The sequence below is a fragment of the Balaenoptera borealis genome (genome assembly GCF_965194805.1).
Source record: "Balaenoptera borealis genome assembly, chromosome: 5".
NCBI lineage: Eukaryota > Metazoa > Chordata > Mammalia > Artiodactyla > Balaenopteridae > Balaenoptera > Balaenoptera borealis.
In genome coordinates, this window is record NC_138862.1 from 125,321,800 (window position 1) to 125,346,458 (window position 24,659).

General features: G+C 45.5%; 1 protein-coding gene across 1 annotated transcript in view; it reads right to left on the reverse strand.

The window, feature by feature from the left end:
• CLSTN2 (calsyntenin 2) overlaps positions 1–24,659 on the reverse strand; it is a 657,417-nt gene that overhangs the window by 152,750 nt on the left and 480,008 nt on the right. Inside the window, exons 3-5 of the mRNA XM_082392369.1 lie at positions 16,278–16,473; positions 15,323–15,531; positions 8,271–8,420 (exon numbers count right to left, since the gene is read on the reverse strand). Coding sequence (XP_082248495.1) covers positions 8,271–8,420; positions 15,323–15,531; positions 16,278–16,473 — 555 coding nt within the window. The remainder of the gene's footprint in view (positions 1–8,270; positions 8,421–15,322; positions 15,532–16,277; positions 16,474–24,659) is intronic.

The window sequence follows — 24,659 nt, forward strand, 5'->3', positions numbered from 1 at the left end:
AATCCACTTCTTACCTATCACTTTGTCTCTCACTGAATTCTTTCTGCGATGAGACATCAAGAACCTGAGCTTCATTAAGTCCTGAAACCAGGTGTGTGATCTCAGTTGGAAGACTGTGGGTTTTGGCTGGGTTCGAGTCCCATCCACGTGGGTTTGAGTCCCAGTCTGAGTTCTGGCCGGGTTCGAGTCCCGGCTGTGTGGGTTCAAGCCCCAGTCAGGGTTTTGGCCGGGTTTGAGTCCCGGCCACGTGGGTTCAAGTCCCAATCTGGGTTTTGGCTGGGTTCGAGTCCCGGCCACGTGGGTTCGAGTCCCAATCTGAGGTGCACAGTTTCAAATGCAGGGAATAAATCCATCTCCTGGTTAGGAGTAACTACAAGTGAGATATGATCAGAAATCTCTCCTTAACACTTGGCGACATTACAAATTCTGTTGCAAAAACACTAGCTGCCCAGCAAAGATCCTTATACTCTCTGGTCAAGGTTTTTCTTGATAATAGAATAGCCTTTGATTATCTTTTAGCTGAACAAGGTGTCTGTGCTGTACCCAACACCACCTGCTATACCTGAGCTGACACTTTAGGGAAGTTGAAACTCAGTTACGTAGGATTACTGAAGAAACCACTTGGCTTAAGAGGGTGACTGCTTCAGTGGGGTCTTTTCTTTGATTGGTTTGGGTCTTGGGGACCATGGTTCTGAAGTGCACTCCAAACATTGAGAATTATCGTGCTTATTATAATCATAATAATAACCCTGCTGTGTTGTATTCTCTCAAAACCCTTTAAATGCATGTTTGCAGTTGCTAACCACCAAGCAAATGATCTCCCTAAGACTGGAACATCAGAAAAAAAAAGAAGAGAATGACCAACTTAAGGATTATGAGCCTGGAACTGTGACCTGTGAATGTCACAGGGATTAAGCAAAGACACTGTGACCTATAGGTACCACACCAAGGATCAACAAAGCTGTGAGAACTACAGAGCAATAGGCGAGAGTGGTGTTATTGCCTTCACTTTTGATCATATCTCTCAGTTAGGCTGAGAGTTTGATCAAAAGGGGGAACTGTTAAAGAGAAAACCACAGGCCCAAAAAGGCACTACCTGTGCTAAAGCCCGTGATACCAAACATAGATTTAATACCTGACCTGACTACGGTTTTGACCTTCCCCAGGTATGTAATCCTTTCTTTCATTCTCTCTTTTCCTTCCTTCTTTCCTTCCTTCCTTTCCTTTCCTTTCCCTTCTTTTTCCTCTGTCCCTCCCCCCTTCCTTCCTTCCTTCCTTCCTTCCTTCCTTTCTTTCTTTCTTTCTTTTTCTTTCTTTCTTTCTTTCTTTCTTTCTTTCTTTCTTTCTTTCTTTCTTTCTTTCTTTCTTTCTTCCTTCTGAGGTATAGTTGATTTACAATACTATATTAGTTTCCAGTGTATAAGATAGTCTAGGGATGTAATCTTAATTGGACAGTCTGGAATTTTCTGGTCAATGGAGACCCTTTCCATCCCCCAAAGGAAGAAGAGGTAATATGAATAATAGACCCTTGCCTTTCCCCCAAAAGAAGGTGACCTGGCCTGAAACAATTCTTTCTTTTCTTTTGCTAATAACTTTCTCACCCCTCCCTCCTTCAGTAAAAACCCTCCATTTTGTACAACCCTTCCGAACACTGGACACTGCCCAGTTCATGAATTGTTGAATAAAGCCAATTAGATCTTCACATTTACTACACTGAATTTTGTTTTTTAACAATCCTTTAGAACAAAATGTTGGTACCCTAATGGTAGTATCTTGGACTCCCTGGCAAGACAGTGAAGGAGGGAACTGAGGGCAAGGAACCATCCTTTCCTCTGTCTTTCAGCCTGCAACAAGGGTGACATCACCAGAAGTTCTCCAATGGACACATCTCCACCTTCTGAGCCCTGCCTGTTTCTGTTTAAGCAAATCTGGGTACTTACATGGGCTTTTCACTCTATGATTCAAAATCAATGCCTCTCAAGTAGTAAACCCTAAGTCAGCTCTTTGTTGTACTTGATCAATAATTGACCTGACTTTTGCAAGGGGCAGGGTGAAACCGACTGACCCCTGGGGCCTGGGCATTTTTCTCCTTGGCAGGGTGGCAGGCAAATGGACAGCTGCAGAAGGGACAGAATATATACTTGACAAGGCTTAGCAGAGGTCTATTCTACCCAAGACATGCCTGAGTGCCAGTCTTGTCCCCTAGCCTATGGGGTCTCATGCGATTTGCCTGAAACTCTAACCTCCTTTGCTGCTCAGTACTTTGAATTGGTTTTGGAATAAATACATGACTTCAGATACTTTTCCAGAAGTGCTCTGCTTAGTGCACTCAGGAAAAATCATTCTCTTCAGCTGGTCTCCCTGCCCCAATTTCTGCATCCCAGCCACCATCTATGTGGTTGGCCAGAAAGTCCTTCTTCTCCAAGATCCCCCCTCATCACACCAGGGCATGAAAGCCTCTGGGCTCCCCACTGCCCTTGGGGTAACACAAGAGGTCTCCCTCTTGATCTGGTCCCCACTGGCCTGTCCAGTGCTCTCCCCCATGCCCTGGCCACATCATGCTCCCTCCCACCTTCCTGACATCTGCTCCCGAACCTGGAACACTCTTCTTCGCTGTGCTAAAACTATTATCCTTCAAGATTGATCCCAGGTGCCTCTGCCCCAGGGACCCTGCAAGGTTAAATGTCTCTCCCTTGTGTCCCCAATGCTCCCTCCAGCAGAGCTTGTGTCCCCCATGTTGCCTTCTATACTATGAATCCTGGTAGGTCTTTTTTCCTCTGTATTCTCAGCCTTCAGCACACAGTGGGCCTTCAGTAAAGGGTAAATGAATTCACGTCAGAATATCTCCTACTGTGTCATATGTGTGTCAGTTTTGGTTATCTCACAATGCGAATAACTAAGGGAAAATTAATCTCAACCAGCAGCTTTCAGGCTGTTGTCTTTTCAACACAAAAATCTTAGACATACTCTAGGTGTTTAGAAATATTTTCTGCATGACCTTCTCACTCCAAATGAAGGCCATGGACCAGCAACATGCAGATCGACCCCAGACGTACTAAGTCAGAATCTGGATTTTACCCAGCTTCCCAGGTGCTCATGTGCACAGTCAGAGTTGAGAAGCTTTCCTCTCAAAGATATCCTCCTCCTTCCTAACGAAGGCCTGGTTTGTGGGATGGTAGAAACACCGAGACAGTTTGACGCACCTGGAGAATTATTCAAGCCCAAATGAACAGAGAATAAATGGTTCATTACGTGGCTGCATCTCCTTTTCTTTCTATATTAAATAAGACACCTTACTGTGAAGGTAAAAGGAGCAGGAATTGGGCCCGAGGGAGAAGTTCTAGGAACCCGCAGTGTTGGGTGAACTGATGCTGGGCGAGGTGTAAATTGGCTGCCGTGGGATGGTGCTCAGGGATGAAGTAGGAAAATGAAGATGGGATTTTGCGGGGGCTGGAGTCTGGAAAGCTGATTTGATGTGGGAACTTCAGATCCAGAATGGCAGGATGTCTGGTCAGCAACTTGCCTGGGAAAGAAACGGTGAAGGGCCAGGGAGAGAGTCTATAGTGGTTCTCTTCAGAGGGGAGATGTTTTGCATAAAGGGGACAGTGACAGATTGAACTTTGGGTCTCAGGTGGCAGGAGCAGGTAATAATAAATACAAAATCTGACTTGCAAAAATAAAAGGGAAAATGTCCTAAGTAAGTGTTGTGCAGACAATGTTTTCAGCTTGAAACATAGAAAGAGATGGGCCAAGGGATTATAGAGAACAATAAAGGAAGGGAAAAAGAAGGGATGTGTTTGTCAGTGTGACATTACATAACATAATGTAAAAGCTAAACAAACAAAACCCTCAAACCAGCAACTGAATTGCAAATGCTCCTCTAGGACACAGTCTGTGGCCCCTCTAAGCAGGGGTCAGCAGTGCCATCTCTGACTGTGTCCGTTGCTGTTACTGCCCCCATCCCCCTGAGAGCCTCTGAGGGCACTGCATCCTCTGTGGTGCTCTGACCCATGGATGGATGCAGATTCTTCCCGAAGTCCTCAGGCGTGGGTACCTATAACCGCTTGGCAGGAGGGAAACAGACACTAAGAAGACTGCAAGTCCAGATGCCTGGCATGAAAAGCACAAGCTCATCTTTAGCATGTGTACTGCATGCACACCTTTTTTCTGGTTCCTATTAGAATCATCCATCTCCGTGAATAAGAGCTGCTATAGGGATACTGTGTGTTCTCAGAGCTCAGGACAAAACACAGGTTTAGTTCTCCCTTTCACCCACACAGGTCTAGCTGATGCTTTGAGGATGCTCTTCTTCCCTGGGCAGCTGAGAATGGGAGTGACATTTCCTTAGGCAAATCTCCACATACCCCTGCAGAGAAAGCTGACCCTTACCACCTACTCAGAATTACACTCTCAGAATATAGCAGAGAAGACAAAACTCACGTAAGAGCAAGACGCATACGCCTGGTACCCTGGGGTCATTTTCTGGATGCAAAGCCTTCCTCTCCTTGCTGCCAGCTGAGCCTCTGATAAGCCCTGCTCTGCCATTGGTGAGTGATGGTGGTAAGCAAGCTTTTAGGTGATGCTTAGGTGATGGACAGAAAGTTCAGGGAGTGCCAGGGTCTGTGAGGAGTGTGGTTCTGCCCTCAGGGAGCCCATATCGTTTCTGGGAAGACAATATTCACCCACAGAAAAAGAACAGAGAATGGAATACCATAGCCCGAGCAGATGATGCCTTAGCCAAGGTCTGAAAGGCAGGTGGCAGCAGAGCCAGGGGGTGGGATGTCCTTCGTGTACAGCTGGGTAAGGCCAGCATCGCCTTGGGAAAGCTGCAGCCCTACATTCCTGGAAGAGGTTACTGTGATGGAAAAGAGGGCCAATGCCCTGGGGCATCACTGGAGTCTGGGAGGAAAGGAGGGCTCTAGCTGTGAGCAGGTCCCTTGCTCCTCCAGCATAGCTAGCTCCCTGGGACAAGCTGGGTGCAGAAAGGGCTTGTGATGGCACTGATTGGGAGTGAGTGGTCCAGGGGAGACAGAAGGCTCTGAGCGTGATGGATTGCTTTCACTATGCTGCAGTCCCCTCCTGCCTGGAGGGAAATGACTTAGAACAGGTACAAGAATTTGAACTGCCAACCTGCGATTGCTTGGTGACTGTTGTTGCTTGAGAGAAGCCAGCTCTGGGAGGAGCCTCTGTTCTGGGCAATTACGCCTGGCACACGTCCGCAGCGCCCTCACTCACAGCTGGGTCCCTGGGGCTTGGGGAGCATTGTGGCGCCTCACCCTGGCATCCAAAATCTTGACTACCAACCCTCCCCTCCACTGAATTCTCCAAATTCGCTCCCCATTTTCTCCCCAGTCCCCACCCACTCCGCAAGCCAGACTGGCTTCCTGACATTGTTCACTGCGCCCTGAATGGCCTCCCATCTCTTTGTTCCTCTCCTATTTTACACAGTGCAGCCTTCACCCAACACCTGCTTCAGGAAGAACCAGCCCTTTCCCCTAGGAACCGGATGGCCTCTCCCAGTGAGGAACAGCCTGCTTCATCTGTGGTTAGCAAAACAAAACAAAATGAAACAAACAAACAAACAAAAAGCAACCCAGTAAAACATGGCTCACTCCAGTTTGCTCCACAAAGCTGGGAGAAGGGGTTGGACAGGAGACACATATCTGGGACCGGTGGTAATGCTCTTCCCTGGAGAAAGGAACACTTTGAGCTCTGAGGCCGCAGCCCTGGCCAGGAGTAGAAGAGAGAACAGCCCCAAGATGGGCTGGTCAGAAATGGCGGTTGCCCAAGTGGAGGAGTAAAGTGGACCAGTACAGTGGTAGGACAGAAGATTCCTCTCTAGGTCTGGGGGCTGGGATAGGAATGCCAGGAAAGCACTTTGACCGTCACCACACATATCTGAGAACTTGGAGGACCTGTCTGTGATCTGAAAGCCTGCTGGAACAATGGCTGGGGAGACAGACCTAATGGCTGTCTACAGTGGGTGAGCTAGAGGGAGGAGGGGGGTGATGCAGAATCCAGAGTCAGCTTCTCCCACCCAAGGCTGGCAGACTTAGGCAGGGAGCCACCATCAAGTAGTTGGTCCAGATGTTACACCTGCTTACATCGCTTTGCCTGGCACGGTGAGCAGGTGCAGGGAGGTGCTGCTTCCTTCTTGTCTTTGTTCCACACAAAGGTACATTTTTCACCATTCATTCATGCATTCAGCACTTGCCAATCACCTGCCTTGTGCCTGGCCCTGTGCTGGGGCTGCAGACACACCAGTAGATGGATAGCATCCTTGCCTCCTGGACCTCCCTGTCTAGAGCTGAAAATAGCCTCATGCCCCGAGGTAGGGGCCCCATGCATTCTTCACACACAGAACGAAACATTATTAACACGTTTTACTTTGCATACATTTAACACTGAAGTAAGTACAAACTCCATTAGGAAATTACGTTTAAATATATTTCAATGTGATTCCAAATCTGTAGGTGTCTCATTTATCAAAGACAAAAAAGATTGGGATCATTCCTCAGATATGGCTTTGAGTTTTGCTTTCCTCACTTTAAATCTCATTGTGAGCTTGTTCCGTGCTTAGAGAGCTTTTATATTCTTTCCAGGCTTTCTTTTCAAAAGTGAGACTTTCACTGGGGCCAGTTGTTACACGTCAAAATAAAACAAGGTGAGTTCTTCTTCACTCAAATAGCTTTTCATTCATTCATTCATTCTTTCATTCATTCAATGACTGTTTCTTGAGCACCTACCATTGGGGCCAGACATGTGCTAAACCTGAGAAATTCCACTGTGAACAACAGAGACAGAATCTTGCCCTCAGGTCCCTTAGGGTCTAGTGAATTACACTCAACCAGAGTTCAGGCCCCCTGAGGTCAGGGACACACAGTTTCCCACTCTGGCTTGTTCCTTTTTCTCTGTCTCTTTCTTGAAATAGACGGACACAGAGAAGACTCTCCTTTGTTCTTTACCTCTCATATGTCTTAGCTGTGTCTCCTCTACTCAGCATTTCACCTTGTCTACTTTGTTCAAAGGCAAATGATTCCGATTCTCTCCAGAGGTGGATTTAATTACCCCCTCCCATCTTTCTAGTTGCAATATTAAGGAAGATAAAGTTGTGCAGGGGATGATCTGAGGGCAATGACCCAGGTGGGTCCTCAGGTGTCCTTGCTTTGCTCCATGAGGTCCTGCCAGTCTGGCCTGCTGAATTGGATTAGGAATAAAAGCCTGACTAAAAGGCAGCCTTTCAAAGTCTGACCAGTGACCTATATGTGGTCTGGCATCAGCCTGTCCCATAGGGACATGAATGACCAACACAGTTAATCACACCCTCTCTTGGGGAGTTAAGAATGAAAGATACAGAGAGATGATAGAGATAGAGAAAGAGGTAGAATATAACAGGGGCCCTGAAGATTTAAAGACCTATGAAGGGAAGGCAGCAGACAGAAGGCACAAAGTGGATGAAACCATGGAGTGCCCTAAGTTATGTGTAAGCAGAACCCTGCGACAGCATCAACAACCAAAATGGTGGCACAGAGATAACTCCAGCATCCCTGCTCGGCCACCAGAACTATTGGTGCCACCACAAGAGCTCTTGTTATTCCATAAACCAACGAATCCTCTGCAAGCTCCATCTCCGCAGCTGGCCTTCCCATCCTTATTTCCCCTTAGTTCATTGCTACACCTCCATCCTCAAAGGGAAACCTGAACCTTCCGTCTTTGCATCCTAAAAGATCTAAACTAGCACAAATATCCACCTCCATCGAAGGCCATTGCTTCTCCATTACCAGAGCCAACACTTTAGAAACCCCCTAACACAGAGGCTGGATTCTGGATCTCCAGCCTCTGCCTGTACGCCCTCTGTGCAAGCCCAAGGAACACGCAACCTTCCCCAGGTGCTGAGCAATTATCAAAACTTGAAATGCACCAGCTGAACTCCGAACCCTTAGGTAAGGTGAATTGGCCCTTTCTCCTGAGCACTGTGGGATAATTCCTATTGATAGGAAGATGTCATGAGACTTGAGAAAGGGCACACTGGACAAACTGGGCACACGAGTTAGAGGAGTTGCCTCGGACATTCTCAGCTGTAAAATGGGGGTACTATACCGCCCAGGAGTTGTAAGAACAAACAGGCTACTCTGTTTCTCAGAGCAGAGTGCCTGTGCTTTACAAATTCCTCTAGTGATGCATTGTGATGATTGGAGGGCAAGTCCAGCACCTCCTATACACCTGGCCAAGCTGCCTTCACCCAACAGGACTGACGAGAGCAGGCCCACCTTGCCAGCCAGGCTTGCAAACTGGCTTCACGTCCACCTGCACCAGGGTGTCCTGTGCTGCAGGCTTCTGTCCACAGTCGTAGGCGGTCACCAGGATCTCATACTGGCGTTGCTTGTCATAGCTCAGCTTCTCTGTGTTCCTGACGTTGCCTGAAGATAGAGGGACATTGAAAATCATTTCAGATCAAGTTAACCACGCTGCAGTTCTTCAAAATCCCTTCTGCCCTCTTCCAACCTTCACCAGAATAAAATGTCCCCTTTCCCTATCTCTTTGTAAAGACTAGGGCAAGTAGGGACGTGGCTTCCACATGTGGCCTGCTTGTGCCTTGGTGGCAGATTCTCAGGAACCGCTGGCTGGAGCCACCCCAGCTGTGGAACGGAACTGCCAGGTAATTCTGCACACACATCTGGAATCCAACTGGTTGTGTTAAGTACGGGGTCGTCAGAAGATCACCCTAAACTGCGCCAACATTAACCCTATAGAAGAGCACCCTAAACTGCACCAAACTAACCCTACATTAGGCTGTGTCCCTAATGTAGGGCAATGTATGCTCATCTGACATGAAATCTCTGGGAAAAAGATGGAATTCAGAAACATCCCGACACGTATTTTTTAACATCTGGGCTCTTCGCCAAGAATGTTCATTGCCTCTTCTCACATTATTTTGCTACCAAATAGGAAGTAAAATCAATATGAGAAAACGTGTGACCTCTCTTCTGAAAGCTACACAGAATAACAGATTCCTTGCCCTGGTGGCAAAGACATTTTTCTTCTCCAAGAGAGACCAGACATTGTTTCTGAGCCATTTGTGTGTTTTTGTTCCTGTGGGTTTGATATTAAGGTTCAGAAATAAATTTTTGACAATTAATGAGCAAACTTTTAATTGACTATTTTTGCTGAAATACAATTTTGGTTTCAAAAAATGAATCAAGGTCTGATGTGCATTTAATACTTTTTACTTTTTGATTCCCAGAGATTAAAGTCTCCCTTTGTTGAGAATAATTTCATTCTGGCTTTTTTTTTTTCATTGGTGGAGCTGACAGCAAATTAGAATTCAAGTGATATCATCATCCTTTGCCAGAAGCGAAATCAAGAGAGTGGCATGGACATATGTACACTACTAAATGTAAAATCGATAGCTAGTGGGAAGCAGCCGCATAGCACAGGGAGATCAGCTCGATGCTTTGTGACCACCTAGAGGGGTGGGATAGGGAGGGTGAGAGGGAGGGAGATGCAAGAGGGAAGATATATGGGGATATACGTATATGTATAGTTGATTCACATTGTTATAAAGCAAAAACTAAAACACACCATTGTAAAGCAATTATACTCCAATAAAGATGTTAAAAAAACAATAAAACCCCAAATAAACCAACAAGCAAATACACAAACATGGAATGGCTGACTCAGGTATATATATTTCATTTTTGTGCACCTTTGTTAAAATTAAAAAAAAAAAATTATTGAAGTATAGTTGATTTACAATGCTGTGTTAATTTTGGCTGTACAGCAAAGTGATTAATTTATACATACATATACATTCTTTTTCATATTCTTTTCCATTATGATTTATCACAGGATATTGAATATACTTCCCTGTGCTATATTGTAGGACCTTGTTGTTCATCCATCCTATGTAATACTAGTTTGCATCTGCTAATCCCAAACAACCCCCTTGGCAACCACAAGTCTGTTCTCTATGTCTGTGTGACTCAGGTATGTTTTTATATTTCATCAAAACTAAGGGGAAACTTTTTAATGAGCTTTCTTCCATTCCAACTGATGTATATCGTTCATGCAAATTGAGACAACAGGGACTAACCCAAGAAAGTTTGGAAAATTAGAAAAGCCACATCATGTGTTAAAGATAGGAAAAATTCATCCACCCATCACTCAATATTAGTAAGACAGTACTCAGCACGAGGCCATGGGCAGGTGCTACGAATGTGAGCATATGTAAGGGTGTGGAGGGTCAGGGGGTATGAAGTTGCCCAAGACATTGGACCAAGAATTGGAATCATGTCTTCTGCTATCTGCTCTGGACTGTTTCTAAAAATGCAACTGCAGCCAGTGATTGTAAGTCAAGTTTCCTTGAACAAAGCCAGTCAAGAATCTCTGAATAAAAATGTGTTTGCTGTATCTTTGGCCTTGTGGCGGATGTTCAGAATCCCTTTCCTTTTTCTCCAAATACTTGTTTCGTTCTCAGCTCGGGGCCCCGAGCACATCTGGAACAGCTCAGTATGGGGGTTGGTAACATTCCCTGTGGCTTCTGTTAACAAATTAGTTCATGGTTAAAGCCATCACAGGGGAGGACTTCTGCCAGGCGGAAGCACTGTAATAGGACCACGAGAAGTATGTTTCAGCAACATCGACTTGAATTTTGAACAAAAGGTTTTCACTTTCTTTAAAGTTAAATGGCTCTCAAAAGATACACATCGTAGAAGAGGAAGGCTCAGGGTTTACTGTCCGTGTGACATTCAGCAGACCAAACACTATTGATTGCGGTAGAAAAATAAAAATAAACACACGAGCCCGCAATCCTTGGCTCAATTTACATCAGCTCCCCTTCTGTAAGAAGTCTTAATGAAACTGTCTGAGAAACTACTTTACTTTCTCCACCACCACCGACTTCACGCATGGGAGAATGGGTTTCAGAGCACAGGATTTGAAGCATCAGAGTATAATGTTTTCACGGATGGTTGTAGAGGGAAGGGTCGTGTTTGGCTAAGTCACACATTTAAAAACATTTTGAAAGATCAGAAACAGCCATTTTTTTTGCTTCTGTGACAATTGTATTATTTTCCCCACACGTGAATGATTTCTCCTAGTGGTGCCTTCTCAGGAGAACTGAGTCCACAGTTAACCCAGGTGAGTACTGATCTCTGGGCTTATTTCTCTGTTCCAAATGAGCTTGGGAAGGTTAACTCTCAAAGAACTATCCGTACCTACCATGTGTCATAGTGAAGGTATTTTTTCAAACCTCAGGTGGGGTAGGGGTTGCAATGAGATAAGCGCACTTACCTGCACCCTCCTTCTGATGGAATTTAAATCGGAGTTGCCCTGTTGGAAACTTATGCAGGCCAGTCACTTTGCAAGTGTTCATACCTTTTGGCCATGCAATTCCACGTCTAACAACTGACTCCAGAAAAAATGATAAAAATTGCAGACAAAGGTGCAAATATGTTCATCTAAGCATTATTTATTACATTGAAAAAGAGTAAAGAAACTGGATGCCCAATAGTAAGAGACAAGCTAAGCCTGATTCTCTGCTTAGACGGACTGCTGTTCGTGCTAAAAGTGCTAATTATGAAGCATGTTTACGGAGGGAAAAAATCTACACAATCGAATGTTAAGTGAAAAGGGGAAGATAAAGAAAAGCAAGGAAAGCGTGGCCTTATTTTGTTCAAGAGCTTCATAGAAAAAGTGTTGGTAGAATGTCAGTAGTGGTTCTCTTTGGTGGGATTACAGGTGACTTACTTCTTCTTCATACTTTTCTATGCTTCCCTTGTTTTCCACAAAGGACGTGTGTTTCTCTTCAATTCAGGTGGAAGAGAAGTGTTTTCATGTACTTGGAGAACAGACTTGAGGACACGCTGTGCTCATAGGTGTCCGACACCTGTTACTCACCAGGGCAGCCTGCGGAGGGCTCAGCAGAGGCTGCATGAGACCAACCACTGCTTGGAAGGTAGAAAAGTCTGCCAAGTGGAGACCGGGTGTCACTGAGAGCCCTGCTGCTTCCTCAGCCATCATTCCCACCCCTGGCTGAGTGCGGTACTGAATTCCCACGTTACAATGAGGATCTGAGGCCAGGTTTAAGTAACTTGTCAAGGACCTCTCTCTCTCTCACACACACACATACACAGAGTGGTAGGCGTAGGATTAAGACACAACTTTGTATTTTTGCACTTAAATACCATTGCCATGCGTTCCTGTCAAATGTCACTGAGGACAGTGATAATATCACTGGTGAAAAGGCTTTGGCACCAACACTCAGGGGACCTGGCTCCAGTCCCCACTCTGCCACTGGGGTGACAGGTGCTATATGGCCCGCTCTTCATGCTTTAGGAATCAGTTTTTCCATCATTTCAATGGAAGTGAGGAACTAAGTCTTACCAATCTCAGAGAGACCAGCCAAATGCTAGAAGACGGGGGGCTGGAAGCCGTCTGAAATGGATCCAGAACTTCCCAAGAGGGAGGTAATGTCACCAACTCAGTTATTTGCTCATAATTTCAGTCTGTAAATCCGTGGGGAATGAATACCCTTCATGTCCCAGTCACCCAGGTAAATATCTAATAATCATGGCACCATGAATGGAACACTATATGCTAAGTACCTTGTGAACGTCATCCCCAGGCACTGCCTCTCCCTGAGGCCTCATTACCCCACAATGGGGCAGGGACTGTTGCTGCCATGATTTTTCAGGGGAGGAATTCAAGGGAAGGGAGGCCGAAGACTTCTGGTTGGAAGAGGTTGAGTCTTGCATTAAAAGAAAAAGTCCTGGGGCCTGAATGAGTGGAGCCCAACTCAACAGTACTCCTTCTTTTTTTTTTTTTTTAATTAATTTATTTTATTTTATTTATTTTAGTTTTGGCTGCATTGGGTCTTCATTGCTGCGCGCGGGCTTTCTCTAGGTGTGGCGAGCCGGGGCTACTCTTTGTTGTGGTGCATGGGCTTCTCATTGCAGTGGCTTCTCTTGTTGTGGAGCACGGGCTCTAGGTGTGCGGGCTTCAGTAGTTGTGGCATGCGGGCTCAGTAGTTGTGGTGTGCGGGCTTAGTTGCTCCGTGGCATGTGGAATCTTCCCGGGCCAGGGCTGGAACCCGTGTCCCCTGTATTGGCAGGTGGATTCCTAACCACTGCGCCACCAGGGAAGCCCAGCAGTACTTTTTCTAATGTGCATGCAAAGAACTTCTTCAAGGAGCTGGGAAGGTCACTGGGAGAAGTGATGGATAAGGGCCAACTGGGAAGCTCATTAGAATGGGAGCTGCTTCTGTGTTTGCCCTTAGGTCCTGCCTTCATTACTTGAGAACTGCTTTTGTAAACCTCGCCATGGGCGGGGCGGGCGGGGAGGGGGGTCATGCTCCCCGGGAGTGCCGGCTCTCCTCTTCATCTCAGGCTGTAAACCAACGCTGGAGGCAAAGGCCTGGTGAAGAACCATTACTCACTTTTAATGAGACAGCTAGGTAAATAAATTGGCATGTGTAAGTGAAATGGCTCATCAAGGTGAGTAATTATCTTCATGACTGGGGCAGTTTACCCTCAGGTGAAGGAATTTGCATCTCCTCTCTCCCGGGTCGTGGCTCTCCAGAACTAAGGCAGGAGGCCAAGGGCAGCTTGACCACTTGTTCCAGATACCCTCTCCCTTGTCCAGTCTAGCTCTTCAGCAAGGACTTGTCACTCCCCAAGTTCCACAGCTCTTGTGGACATAGACTTATCATAGGGGACCAGAAACATACAAAGCAGTTGTTTCATATTTTGTAGAGTGGCGTGTGTGTGTGTGTATGTGTGTGCGTGTGTCATGTATGTCTGTGTGGTGGGGACAGGCCAGCCAATTCATAGGGCCTGTAGGAAAAGCTATCAGGAGCAGTTCTTCTAATTGAAATTACCTGCTTCTTAGTCCTGAACCAAACTTTAAAGTCCAGTATTTTCTCCTTTGCTTTCTCATGTGTTGATCTTGTGTCCTACACACTTAGCATCTAGTGATGTCCAGGTGTGTAACTGACACTGGCCACGTGTTTGAGCATCTTTTAAGGAAACTTCCTTATTACCATTTTGTCTGTTTGATGAATATTGGTTTCATCTTCTGAGACAGATCATAAACTCCAGGAGACCAAGGATGAGGGTTTCTTCTTGGCCTCCATGCCCTATGGAATCTGCTGCAATTCTCAGGATGCAGAAGACTCTGTCATAGGGTAAGTTTCTCCCTGGTCTCAACATCAAGAAACACGGGAAGCACTGAAGATTTGCGAGCAGGTGACTGATGGTATTTCCCTCTAGGCATTGGCTACCAGGAGGCTGAGGGCTAATTCGCTGCCTAACCCTGGTTCATGGCACGCTTTGTGCACCACCCTCATCCTTGACGCTGCCTGACTTTCTATTTTTTATTTTTATTTTTATTTTTTTGCTAGATGGTAAGCTCCATGTGGGCAGGCCCACTTCTGTTTTGACTTCCCCTCTATCTCTATTCCCAGTTCCCAGCACTGTGCCTGGCACTTAATAAACATTTACGGCGTGGATGAGCCTCAGGTTTTGCAACTTTCCCATCATTGAGCAGCTAAATCCTATTTGAAACAAAGTGAGGATAATGTACGTATGCTCACACACTCATGCTAATAATGAAACAATATACTTGATTACTATCAAGTTATTGAGAATTACAGTTAAAGTGGGCTGAGTTGATTGGGCCTCTGGCTGTGGTGTTTACACTGAAATGAGTTTTTTAATAATGGTGATGGGGAAATAACCAAATGGCTTTCTACGATTGTTTTCAGTTCAGTAAGTTTAGTTTGAGATTGGAGTGGGGTGGGAGGGGTCTTTCATTCCTCATTCTCACTGGGGTGGAGGTTCTCAAAAACCCTTGGCAAGAGCTTTAAAGATTCCTGAATGGATCTATAGCTTGGACGGTGTTTCCAAAATCTGCACCTTCTCTCTGTCTGGGAGCAGATTGTTGTGGTGTGGCTCATGTTACAACTTGTTATACAGGAAACTCAGATGTGGCGGAGTTGATGGCATGGCTCACATCTGGATGACAGCAGGAAAATTCTACCAGAAAACCAACCTGTCTTCAGTATCCAAATGCGTGGCATTGTGAGTTCTATAGACTATTCACTGAGGAGGTTTCTGGGGTGTTTTAGACCTGGCCGGGCTGCCGATCACATAAGGTCATCCCTTCTAGTGCAGGGCTGAGTTCTGGGTTACAGAGCCTACATCAGGGATAGCAAGGGAGGCGTCACCTGCCAAGTGCATTCAGAGCCCTCCCTTGGCCTTCAAAGGGGTGGGGGGTGGAGCTGTTTCCCTGCTTCCGTTCACCGGGGTCCTCTCAGGACACTCACCATTTCTGTCGATGGCAAAAGGCACATCAGTTGTGACGATTTCATAGTTGCAAATCTGGCTGTACTGCGGGGAGCAGTCCTCATCGACAGCCTCCACCTGCAGGATGCTGTCGTAGATCTTGCCCTCTGTCACGACGGCCTTGTAGGCCGGCTCTTTGAAGGTGGGAGCAAACTCATTGACGTCCTTCACCTGGATATGGACCACGGCCCTAGGACCACACACGGGAAGGAAGAGATGGCGGTAAAGAAAGAATCGCACCATCCTCCCACACATCCCACGGGTACTGACTCAGGTCCCGAGGTCAGGAGAGTAGAGAAACCACAAGACAGTCAGGGTGGCTGTTGTCTGAGTGCTCTGTCCTCCCTCCCATTGAGACCCCTTTACCTGTCCTTGCCCCGATCCTCCGAGATGAATCCACCCCAGAGAGGTGCCTCCCCTTCTCTGACCTTCCTAGTTACCTAGCTTTAGGCAACACATTTCCTCTAGATCATCTCCCCATTCCCTCCACTATTCATTCACTCCATCCAGTAAGAACTGAACCACTCTTACTCTGGGTTAGGCGCTGTGCTAAACTCTATTTGAGAGTTACAACCCCAAATGAAAAGTGCTGTGATGGAGAGAAGCACATGGCCTGGCAGAAATCCAGGAAAATGTCCCAACGAGGTCTGCAGGGATGGGCTGGCTGACAGAAGGCTTCCCAGAGGAAGTGACATCTGAACTCAGTCCTGATGGTAAAATAGGAGTATCTTCATGTGAAGCAGAGGGGTGGAGTATTCTAGGGGTAGAAGGAGGCCCGCGCTGATGCCTGTAGGGGCCTGGGGACCCGGCCAGCAGTCGGGCAGGCTGGAGCAGCATGGTGTGACCACTGCACATGCATATCTGAAGAGCAGCGTGTGAACGGAGATGGGCGGGAAGGGGTGGGAGGGGTCCAGGGAGCTCCATCAGGTCACTCACTTGTGTGATTTCTTCCAGGCCGTCTCCTGGGGCCCTGTGCCGCAATCGTAGGCCTGGATAATGAACGTGTACTCCTTTTGCAGCTCACAGTCGATGGGGCTCCTGGCGCGGAGCCGGCCCTCTCCCGACGTCTTGTTGAGCACCACAGCCTCGAAGGGCAGCTCCTGGCCATGGATCTTGAATGCACAGATTTCCCCTGCAGGAGGATGGAAGGCAGAGAGCGGGGATCCTGAGAACGGCCAGACTGAACACAGAGCTTCCACTGGACCAGATTTGCAAACCCAAAACCAGACCATTTCCTCCACACAGATAATTGTCAAAGCAGAAGCGGCCTTTAGAGACTCATACCAACACGTTCACGTCCTGGATGGTAAGACTGAAATGTGCCCTATCCGGTGTACCCGGCAGAAAAAGTGGGGTGTGTGGGTGGTCATCGTGCAGGGGAGCTGGCTGATTGTCTCAGTTTGCCACTTTTCCTAGGAGGTTTCTCGCTTGCCCTCTGCCCAGTATGAGATTAAGGAATTTGCCCACGGTCAAAAGACAAATGACTGCAGAGGAAAGGAGAAAAAGGCCAAAGCTTTCACTGTCTTTTGTTTTGTGACAACATCCTTGATTCTTCAAAGTGTGCTCTGTGAAGCAGCGGCCTGGGCATCCCTGGGGAGCTTGTTAGGAATACAGACTCCCAGGTCCCACCTGGACCTCCTGAGTCAGGATATGCATCTTTTTTTTTTTTTTTTCTGGTGTGTCCATGATGTCTTTTTTTTTTTTTTTTGAAGTATAGTTGATTTACAATATTGTGTTAATTTTTGCTGTACAGCAAAGTGATTCGATTATATATATATATATATATATATATATATATTCTTTTTTATATTCTTTTCCATATGGTTTATCACAGGATATTGGATATAGTTCCCTGTGCTATATAGTAGGACCTTGTTGTTTACCCAGCCTATATATAATAGTTTGCATCTTCTAGATTAATTAGGGTCCCCAGGTGATCTGTTTGCTCAGTAAATGTGAGCAGCACTGCTTGCCTCTGTCCTTTACTCTTGGTTTAAGCACCCCGCGTTGCTGTAGCCACTTCCCCCTTCTCCCCTCCCCCCTCCTTCCTGTCTCTCACCTACCACTTCCCTGCGGGGACAGGGACACCACTTGGAGTTGCCATGTTCTCTCCAAACAGCGGGGGTGAGTTTATGTGAGTTCCAGAATCCCTGTGGAGCCTGAAAAGCTAACTTCTTAAAGAGCTGACCATGTTGTGAAATGAATACATTTCTCTCCGTCAGCTGGGTTCATGTGTATTATAGCTATTTCTCAGCACTAAAACAAGGCCACAAAAATATCTTCTTTATCTCAGTTGATGGATGTTTATTTCTTGAACCTTGACTGTAAGCCCTGTAGTAAGTGTCCTGGAAAGTACTGAAGATCTGAGACATGTTCTCTTCCTGTGTTGAGGGAGCTTACAGGCTTGTTGGGGAGACGATGTGCAGATGTCCAGAAAGACCCTTCATAGTGCAAAAGGGGTGTGTGTGTGCCACATGACACGGGCAGCAAGGTGTCCAGCTATAGGCTGCTGGGGAGTAAAACACAGGCTTGAGCCCAGGGGCCTGAGTCACGTTCCAGGTTCACTACTGACTTGTTGATTTAGTCAAATTATAGTGACTCTCTGGGTTTCAACTGTGTCACCTGTAAAAGGGCCCAGGAGATAATGTCGCAGGGAGAATATCTACCTGACATGCCCCAAGCCTGGTCTGACATTGCCCCAGCTGCACTGCTGCGACCAGGGTGGGGTGCCTACAGTCTACAGTTTAAGGGGGTCCTCATGCTCAGGGTGACCAGGCATCTGCCCACAGAGAACAGGCACCGTGAGGAGAAAGGGGTAATATGACTGCATGCCTGCTGTGTGTCAGGCATCGAGCTTTATACCTCCCTCCAGGTGATCTGGTTTAATCTTCACAACAACCCTGCAAGGCAGATGTTTTATACCAATCTGTACAAATTAACAACAACAAAAAGGATCAAAGGAGTTATTACTTGCTCAAGGTCACAGAGCAAAAGTTGGTGTAAACCCCAAGTACGGCTGAGTCCTAACTCCAAGCCCTCTCTGCCCCACCGCGCCATCTCCAAGCAGCCCCATAACTTCTAAGGGGACCGCCGAGGGAATTGCTTCCAGTAACATACTACATTCCCACTCAAGGCTCACTCAGGAGAGAAAGTCCCCACCCCATTTTACTTATAGAAAGCGTGCCCCGATCTCTTACTGACAATGTTTTCTGAGATGGTCAGTCAATACCAGTTTTACCTTTAGGCTTTTGTTTTTTATTATTTTGTCGATCCTCAATTTCATTATGAACACTCCATTTTCACTACATTCCCTCCTGTCCATTTCTCGAATGTAGTTGTGGAATAATGGACAAGACAGACAGCTTGTGGGCCAGGCTCTAACAAGAAGGCTGGTTCCCATTCCATCGCTGTAGCTCAGGCCAGTACTGCCTCTCAGACAAGGCTAGCTCTGCAGCCTTCAGGGCAGGAGAATAGGTTACATTGCCTCCTCAACTTTCATTTCTGCTCTGAATTGGCTGGGGTTGAAGGGATGGATTTCTGACATGCCTGCCTTGAGATTCTATCCCAAGATCAATGCCAATATGGGAATATTAGCAGCGAATGAGCCCAGACTGGTTCTGGGGTGTTCTCTGGAGTGCCCAACTACAGCCATGATTCTAAGACCCATTTCTCTTTGAAGAGTCCAATTAAACTGAATAGAAATGAGGGTAATTTTCTGTTGGAGATATTTGATCACACCTAAAGTAGTTCTCAAGGCTTAGAAATCCTGAACAAGAAGAAAGGAGAGGAAGGAGGAAAAGACAAAGGAGGAGGGGGAAATGCAGACACAAGGGGAAGGTAAGAAAAAGTAAACCTCAGGGCAACGTATTTTCATAGAACTAAATTCAGCTCAATTCAACTCAGTAGAACCAGAATTTTTTGAGGATGGAGTAAGTAAGTGCAAGGCACCATGCTGGGGCTGGAGACACAAAAAAATGACTTGTATACCTTAAGGGGTAAAGATACCCTATCCTCAAGTCTTCATTACCTCCTAGAAGAGACAGTGAAGTTCACAAGGGCTATGCCATGCTCACTTAGTTTGCACCAGCTCAGACTGAGATGGGACTTAGCTCCCTTTACACAAAAACTAGAATTCACGCCACACTCGTTTAACCCACCTCTTCATCTGACTTGTGTGTTGTGGTTGCAAAAACATTCATTTGTTTATTCATCCATTCACTCACCTCATATTTATTAGGGACTGTGCACCCAGCACTGGCAAAACAGTGATGAACAGAATAAGGAATCAGATAATCACCTACCTTTATGAAGGATGGTGATGGTGATACATGCATTGAAGGAGGGCTTCTTGGTTCTAAGAGACTTCTGACCTGGGCAGGTCAGGCAGGGAGGTCTAAGCTAAGGATGTGATGGCTGAGCTGAGATCACAGGAGGAGAAACAGGGAGGCACTCAGGCCATGAGGGAGGGGACTGAGTTTCAGGCAGAGGGGGCAGCACACTGTAGTGCCCTTCAGAAGGAAGGGACATGGGACTGCAGAGACCCATGTGGCCAGAGTAGAGGCAATGGGGTAGGGCCAGTTTCATGGGTGTGTGACCTGAGAGGTACATGGGGGCCATGTGCTCAAGAGGGCCCTGAGCTAGGTTGAAATCTCTGCTGTCATCATGTTGAAATTCTTAATAATTTTATCTTTGAACTTGGGTTTTGTAAATGAAGGCTGATGGGATGATGGAGCGTGTTCTGAGCAGTGGAGATGGGTGTAATAGGCATGCCTCCCCATTCCTTGCTCTCTGTTCATATCTAGCATTCAGGATGCACCATAAGCACAGCATTATGGTGGACCCACGATGTGGGGATCGGGGAGTGGCATTCAGGGGGACTCAGAGACAGAACAAGGTAAGCATATGACAGCTACGACTGAATAGTCCACTAAGCAGGGAGCTGACAGCCCCGAGAGGCTACCCCTCTGTTTGAACCAAAATTGTTGTGAACACAGAAAAAAGGCAAGCAACCAAAGAACCTTGTCCTATCCTTTCTTACTATGCTACTTCCCTGTAGTAGCCAATCACTTATGCTGAAAATGATGACAGAGAAGAAAAGGGAAGATAAAACAATCCATTATTCCTTTTCTTTTCACACCGTCCGTCCTTACTATCAGCAAGTCAAATGTAGAGAATGTTGATAGAATATGCGCATATCAAGAAGTGAAATGAAAACCTTCGAGTACCATTTGTGTAGCCTTTACAATGCTTTGATAAAGAATTAAATACATATGCATACCTGAGCTAGAACATGCAAATGCTGTAATTTTCAGAGATTCTGCACAGCAGTTAACTGCTCTTCTGTTTGCATTTGAAACAAATTGGCATTGCACAGTATAAAGATAAATTGTAAAATCTATGCTAATCATTTAAAAATTTTTCTTTACTTAGAATCACATCAAATAGCAAATTAAAAGCACAGCAAGTTGAGAGAGAGACTGTGGAAGGAATGTCCTGGGATAGAATCCTGAGGAGGAAGGATATTTAAAACTGCAGTTCCCAGTATCTGTGAATGACACATTGGGCTGTCTTGATCTTTTGTGAGGCCTGTCGCTAGAATTCGTTGTAACTAATAAAGCACTATAGTGGGAGGGTGATGTACTTAAAAGTAAAAGATCAGACCTAATGGTTTCTATATAAAAAATATTGTAACAGGGAAGAACAAGATCTGACTCCATGTTGGATCTGTTTCTTTTACTTTAACCTTTGCTCTCTGTTGCTTTTTTTTTTTTTAAGTTATTTATTTATTTATTTATGGCTGTGTTGGGTCCTCGCTTCTGTGCGGGGGCTTTCTCCAGTTGCGGCGAGTGGGGACCACTCCCCATCGCGGCGCGTGGGCCTCCCACCATCGCGGCCCCTCCCGCCGCGGAGCACGGGCTCCAGACGCGCAGGCCCAGCAATCGTGGCCCACGGGCCCAGCCGCTCTGTGGCACGCGGGATCCCCCCGGACCAGGGCCCGAACCCGCGTCCCCTGCACTGGCAGGCAGACCCCCAACCACTGCGCCACCAGGGAAGCCCCCTCTGTTGCTTTTTGTTACTATGATCACTAAAAGGATGTTGTCTATAGCTACTGGCATGCATAATGGCCTCTATTGGGGAACATTGCCCTTCTGCCTAAATGTTAAACTAAAGTGCCTTAGTTCAGCTCACAGGGAAACATTCTGACCCTGCCTACCTGTGAATGGCTGCAAGACAGAAGAAATTAACACATCCCCTCCCCTAGGCTGGCCAAACCAGGAGATGTTTTGTAAGACTTATGGCCTTTTTACTTTATGTCCTCACCTCGTCCCCATCTCTGTTCTATAAAGGAAACTAGCGTCCAGACCCTGATGGTATTCTAGGACATTAGTTTGCCAACTTCTCAGATGCCTGGCTTTCTGAATAAAGTTGCTATTCCTTGTCTCAACACCTTGTCTCCTGATTTATTGGCCTGTCGTGTGGTGAGCAGAAGGAGCTTGTACTCAGTAACAATATCACTTTAAAAATCTTGCTTTCCTAGAAAAATGGTACAAATGAACCAGTTTGCAAGACAGAAATAGAGACACAGATGTAGAGAACAAACGTATGGACACCAAAGGGGGAAAGTGGCGGGGGGGTGGTGGTGGGATGAATTGGGAGATTGGGATTGACATATATACACTAATATGTATAAAATGGATAACTAATAAGAACCTGCTGTATAAAAAAATAAATAAAATTCAAAAATAATGTAAAAAAAAAATCTTGTTTTCCAATCTGCTTTCTGGGGTGGGAGACTTAGTGTGCCAGGACCTGTGTGTGGGAGTGCAATGCACAGATGCACACGCACTTGGGACCAGCAACGGGTTCCGTGGGGAAATGGGGCCAGCGGCATGGGGCTATCTCGCAGTGGCTGTGGCCTAAGGTGGCTGAACTCAGCATCACCAAGAGCCCCCTGGAGGGGCCAGACTGGAAGAGGAACCCCTGCAGTGTCTGGGGCTGGATGGCGGGGTTTCCATGGCTCCAGCCCCTTATCACCTACCTCTATCTCACAATTACCTTTTCCTCTGCAGTAACATGCCTCCTGACACATCAGCAGAAATTGGTGTAGTTGTCTCCTAATTCCTCCCATAAGATTCTGGGGGAAATGAATGAATGAATGAATGAAAGAAATTGATGAATGAATGAATGAATGAAATTGATTTTTAGAATGTATTTTGTTCCTACTCTTGCATACCCTTGACCAACAGATTGGGTTGATTCTATTTTTCAGGTGAGGAAACTGAGTCTCAGAGAGATTACCTGATTCACCCAAGGTCACTTTGATAGTAAGGAGTGGATCAAGGACCGACGTCTAGACCCTTTGAATCTAACTCCTGTGCTCTCTGTTCTTTCATGTGGGTATGATGTTCCAGGAGAGGGGTTCTCAAAGTGTAATCTGTAGACCCCTTGGATCCCCAAGGCCCTTTCTGCTATGTCCACAAAGTCAAAATCATCATCATATGAACACTAAGACATTATTTGACTTTGTCCCTGTGTTGATATTTGCATTGTTGTTATAAAACCAGTGGTGAATAAAAGTGCTGGTGCCGTAGTAGCACCTGACTGCATTCTATGTGACATACAGTCACTGTAAAAATAAAGAAAGATAGAAATAAGGCCAATTTCACTTAAGAATGACTTTAATGATTTGGTAAATATTACCCATTTTATTAAATCTCAATCCTTGAGTATCTGTATTTTAATATTCTGTGTGACAAAATGGAAAGTACACATAAAACATCTTTGCAGAGCAAAGTACACTGGTTTGTCTCTAGGAAAAACATTCATGTGATTTAATTTGAATGGGAGCTGAACTAGGACGTTTTTGTAGGGGATGCTATTTTTACCTGAAGGAATGATTGACAGACAAACTATGTTTATTCAAACTTGAGTGTGTGGCAAACTTTCTTTTAAAGTAAGCCTGTCACTTCAAGGAAAAGAACTCATAGTAGTGATTGCCAATGATAAATTTGAGACTTCAATTATGGAAAATTTGTGTCTGCCATAGAGAGTGTGACAATTTACCAATGCTTTAATACTTTTCTGATGAAGTGAGTAGTGCTATTAATGACTGACTGTTTGATAATGTATAATGAAATATGTCAACTTTTGAAAGATCTACTTAACCATAAATCAATAACTTCTAAATGACCAATGCATACTGTTACACAGAATGTATGGGTAAAAGATTCATTCAAAGTGTGAAATAGACCAATGGATTTTAATGCAGCAGTGTATAATAAGTTCATTGATGTGATTTCAGATACTTTATGGTATTGTAGCTAAACTTTAAGAAACCATTGCCTATGGAGTTCTGGTACAGTATCAGAGAAGAATAGCTACAATTATCTGAAAAGATTAAAATACTCCTCCCTTTTCCAACTATATATCTGGGTGAGGCCATATTTTTTTTCCTCACATACTTTGACCTAAAAGGCATATCACAACAGATTGAAGGCAGAGAAGATATGAGGATATTCAAGGCAGACACTGAAGAGATTGCAAAAATGTGCATGATGCCACTCTTCACACTAATTTTGTTTTGGAAACTGTATTTTTTGGATCAAATTATGTTATATATGTTAACCTGGAATGTGTTTATTATTGTGATTTTTAAATAAGTTAATAAATAAGCATTTGTAAGTTTCTTAGTTTTAGTTTCTAAAACAGTAAATATCGATAGATATAAACCACATAGATAAAAGCTCTTCAGAGTCATTAGCAATGTTTAAGAGCATAAAGGGGTCATGAAACCAAAAAGCTTATAATTTACCAACCATAGTTTCCACCCAGATCATGATTCCATATCCTATTCCTGATCCTTGAAACATGATCCACCACCTCTCAGAAAAATCCCAATCTCAGAGGAACTCATTTTTCTCTGTATTGCACAGCTGGGGCACTTGCGGTGAGAGTAACCAGGCAGAGCTCAATGTCTACAGAGCTCCGGGGGTGGGGAACTTCATTTCCACATCCTCATCCAAGCATGGGTGGTAAACATCTGGCTCTGGAGCCAGAGAGACTGGGCTCGAATCCTACCTCTATTAACTACCTGTGTGACCTTGGGCAAGTCACTTATCTCTCCATGCCTGCTTTCTCATCTATGAAATGGAACAATATTAGCAATAGTTACCTCATAGCGTTCTTGGTTGTTGGAAGGATTAAATGAGTTAATATATGCAAAGTGCTTAACAGTGACTGGCATGACGTGCGTACTACCTAAGAGTTAGCTCTCCTCACTGTTATTATGTTGTAGAAAAGCCACATACTTCTGGCTAA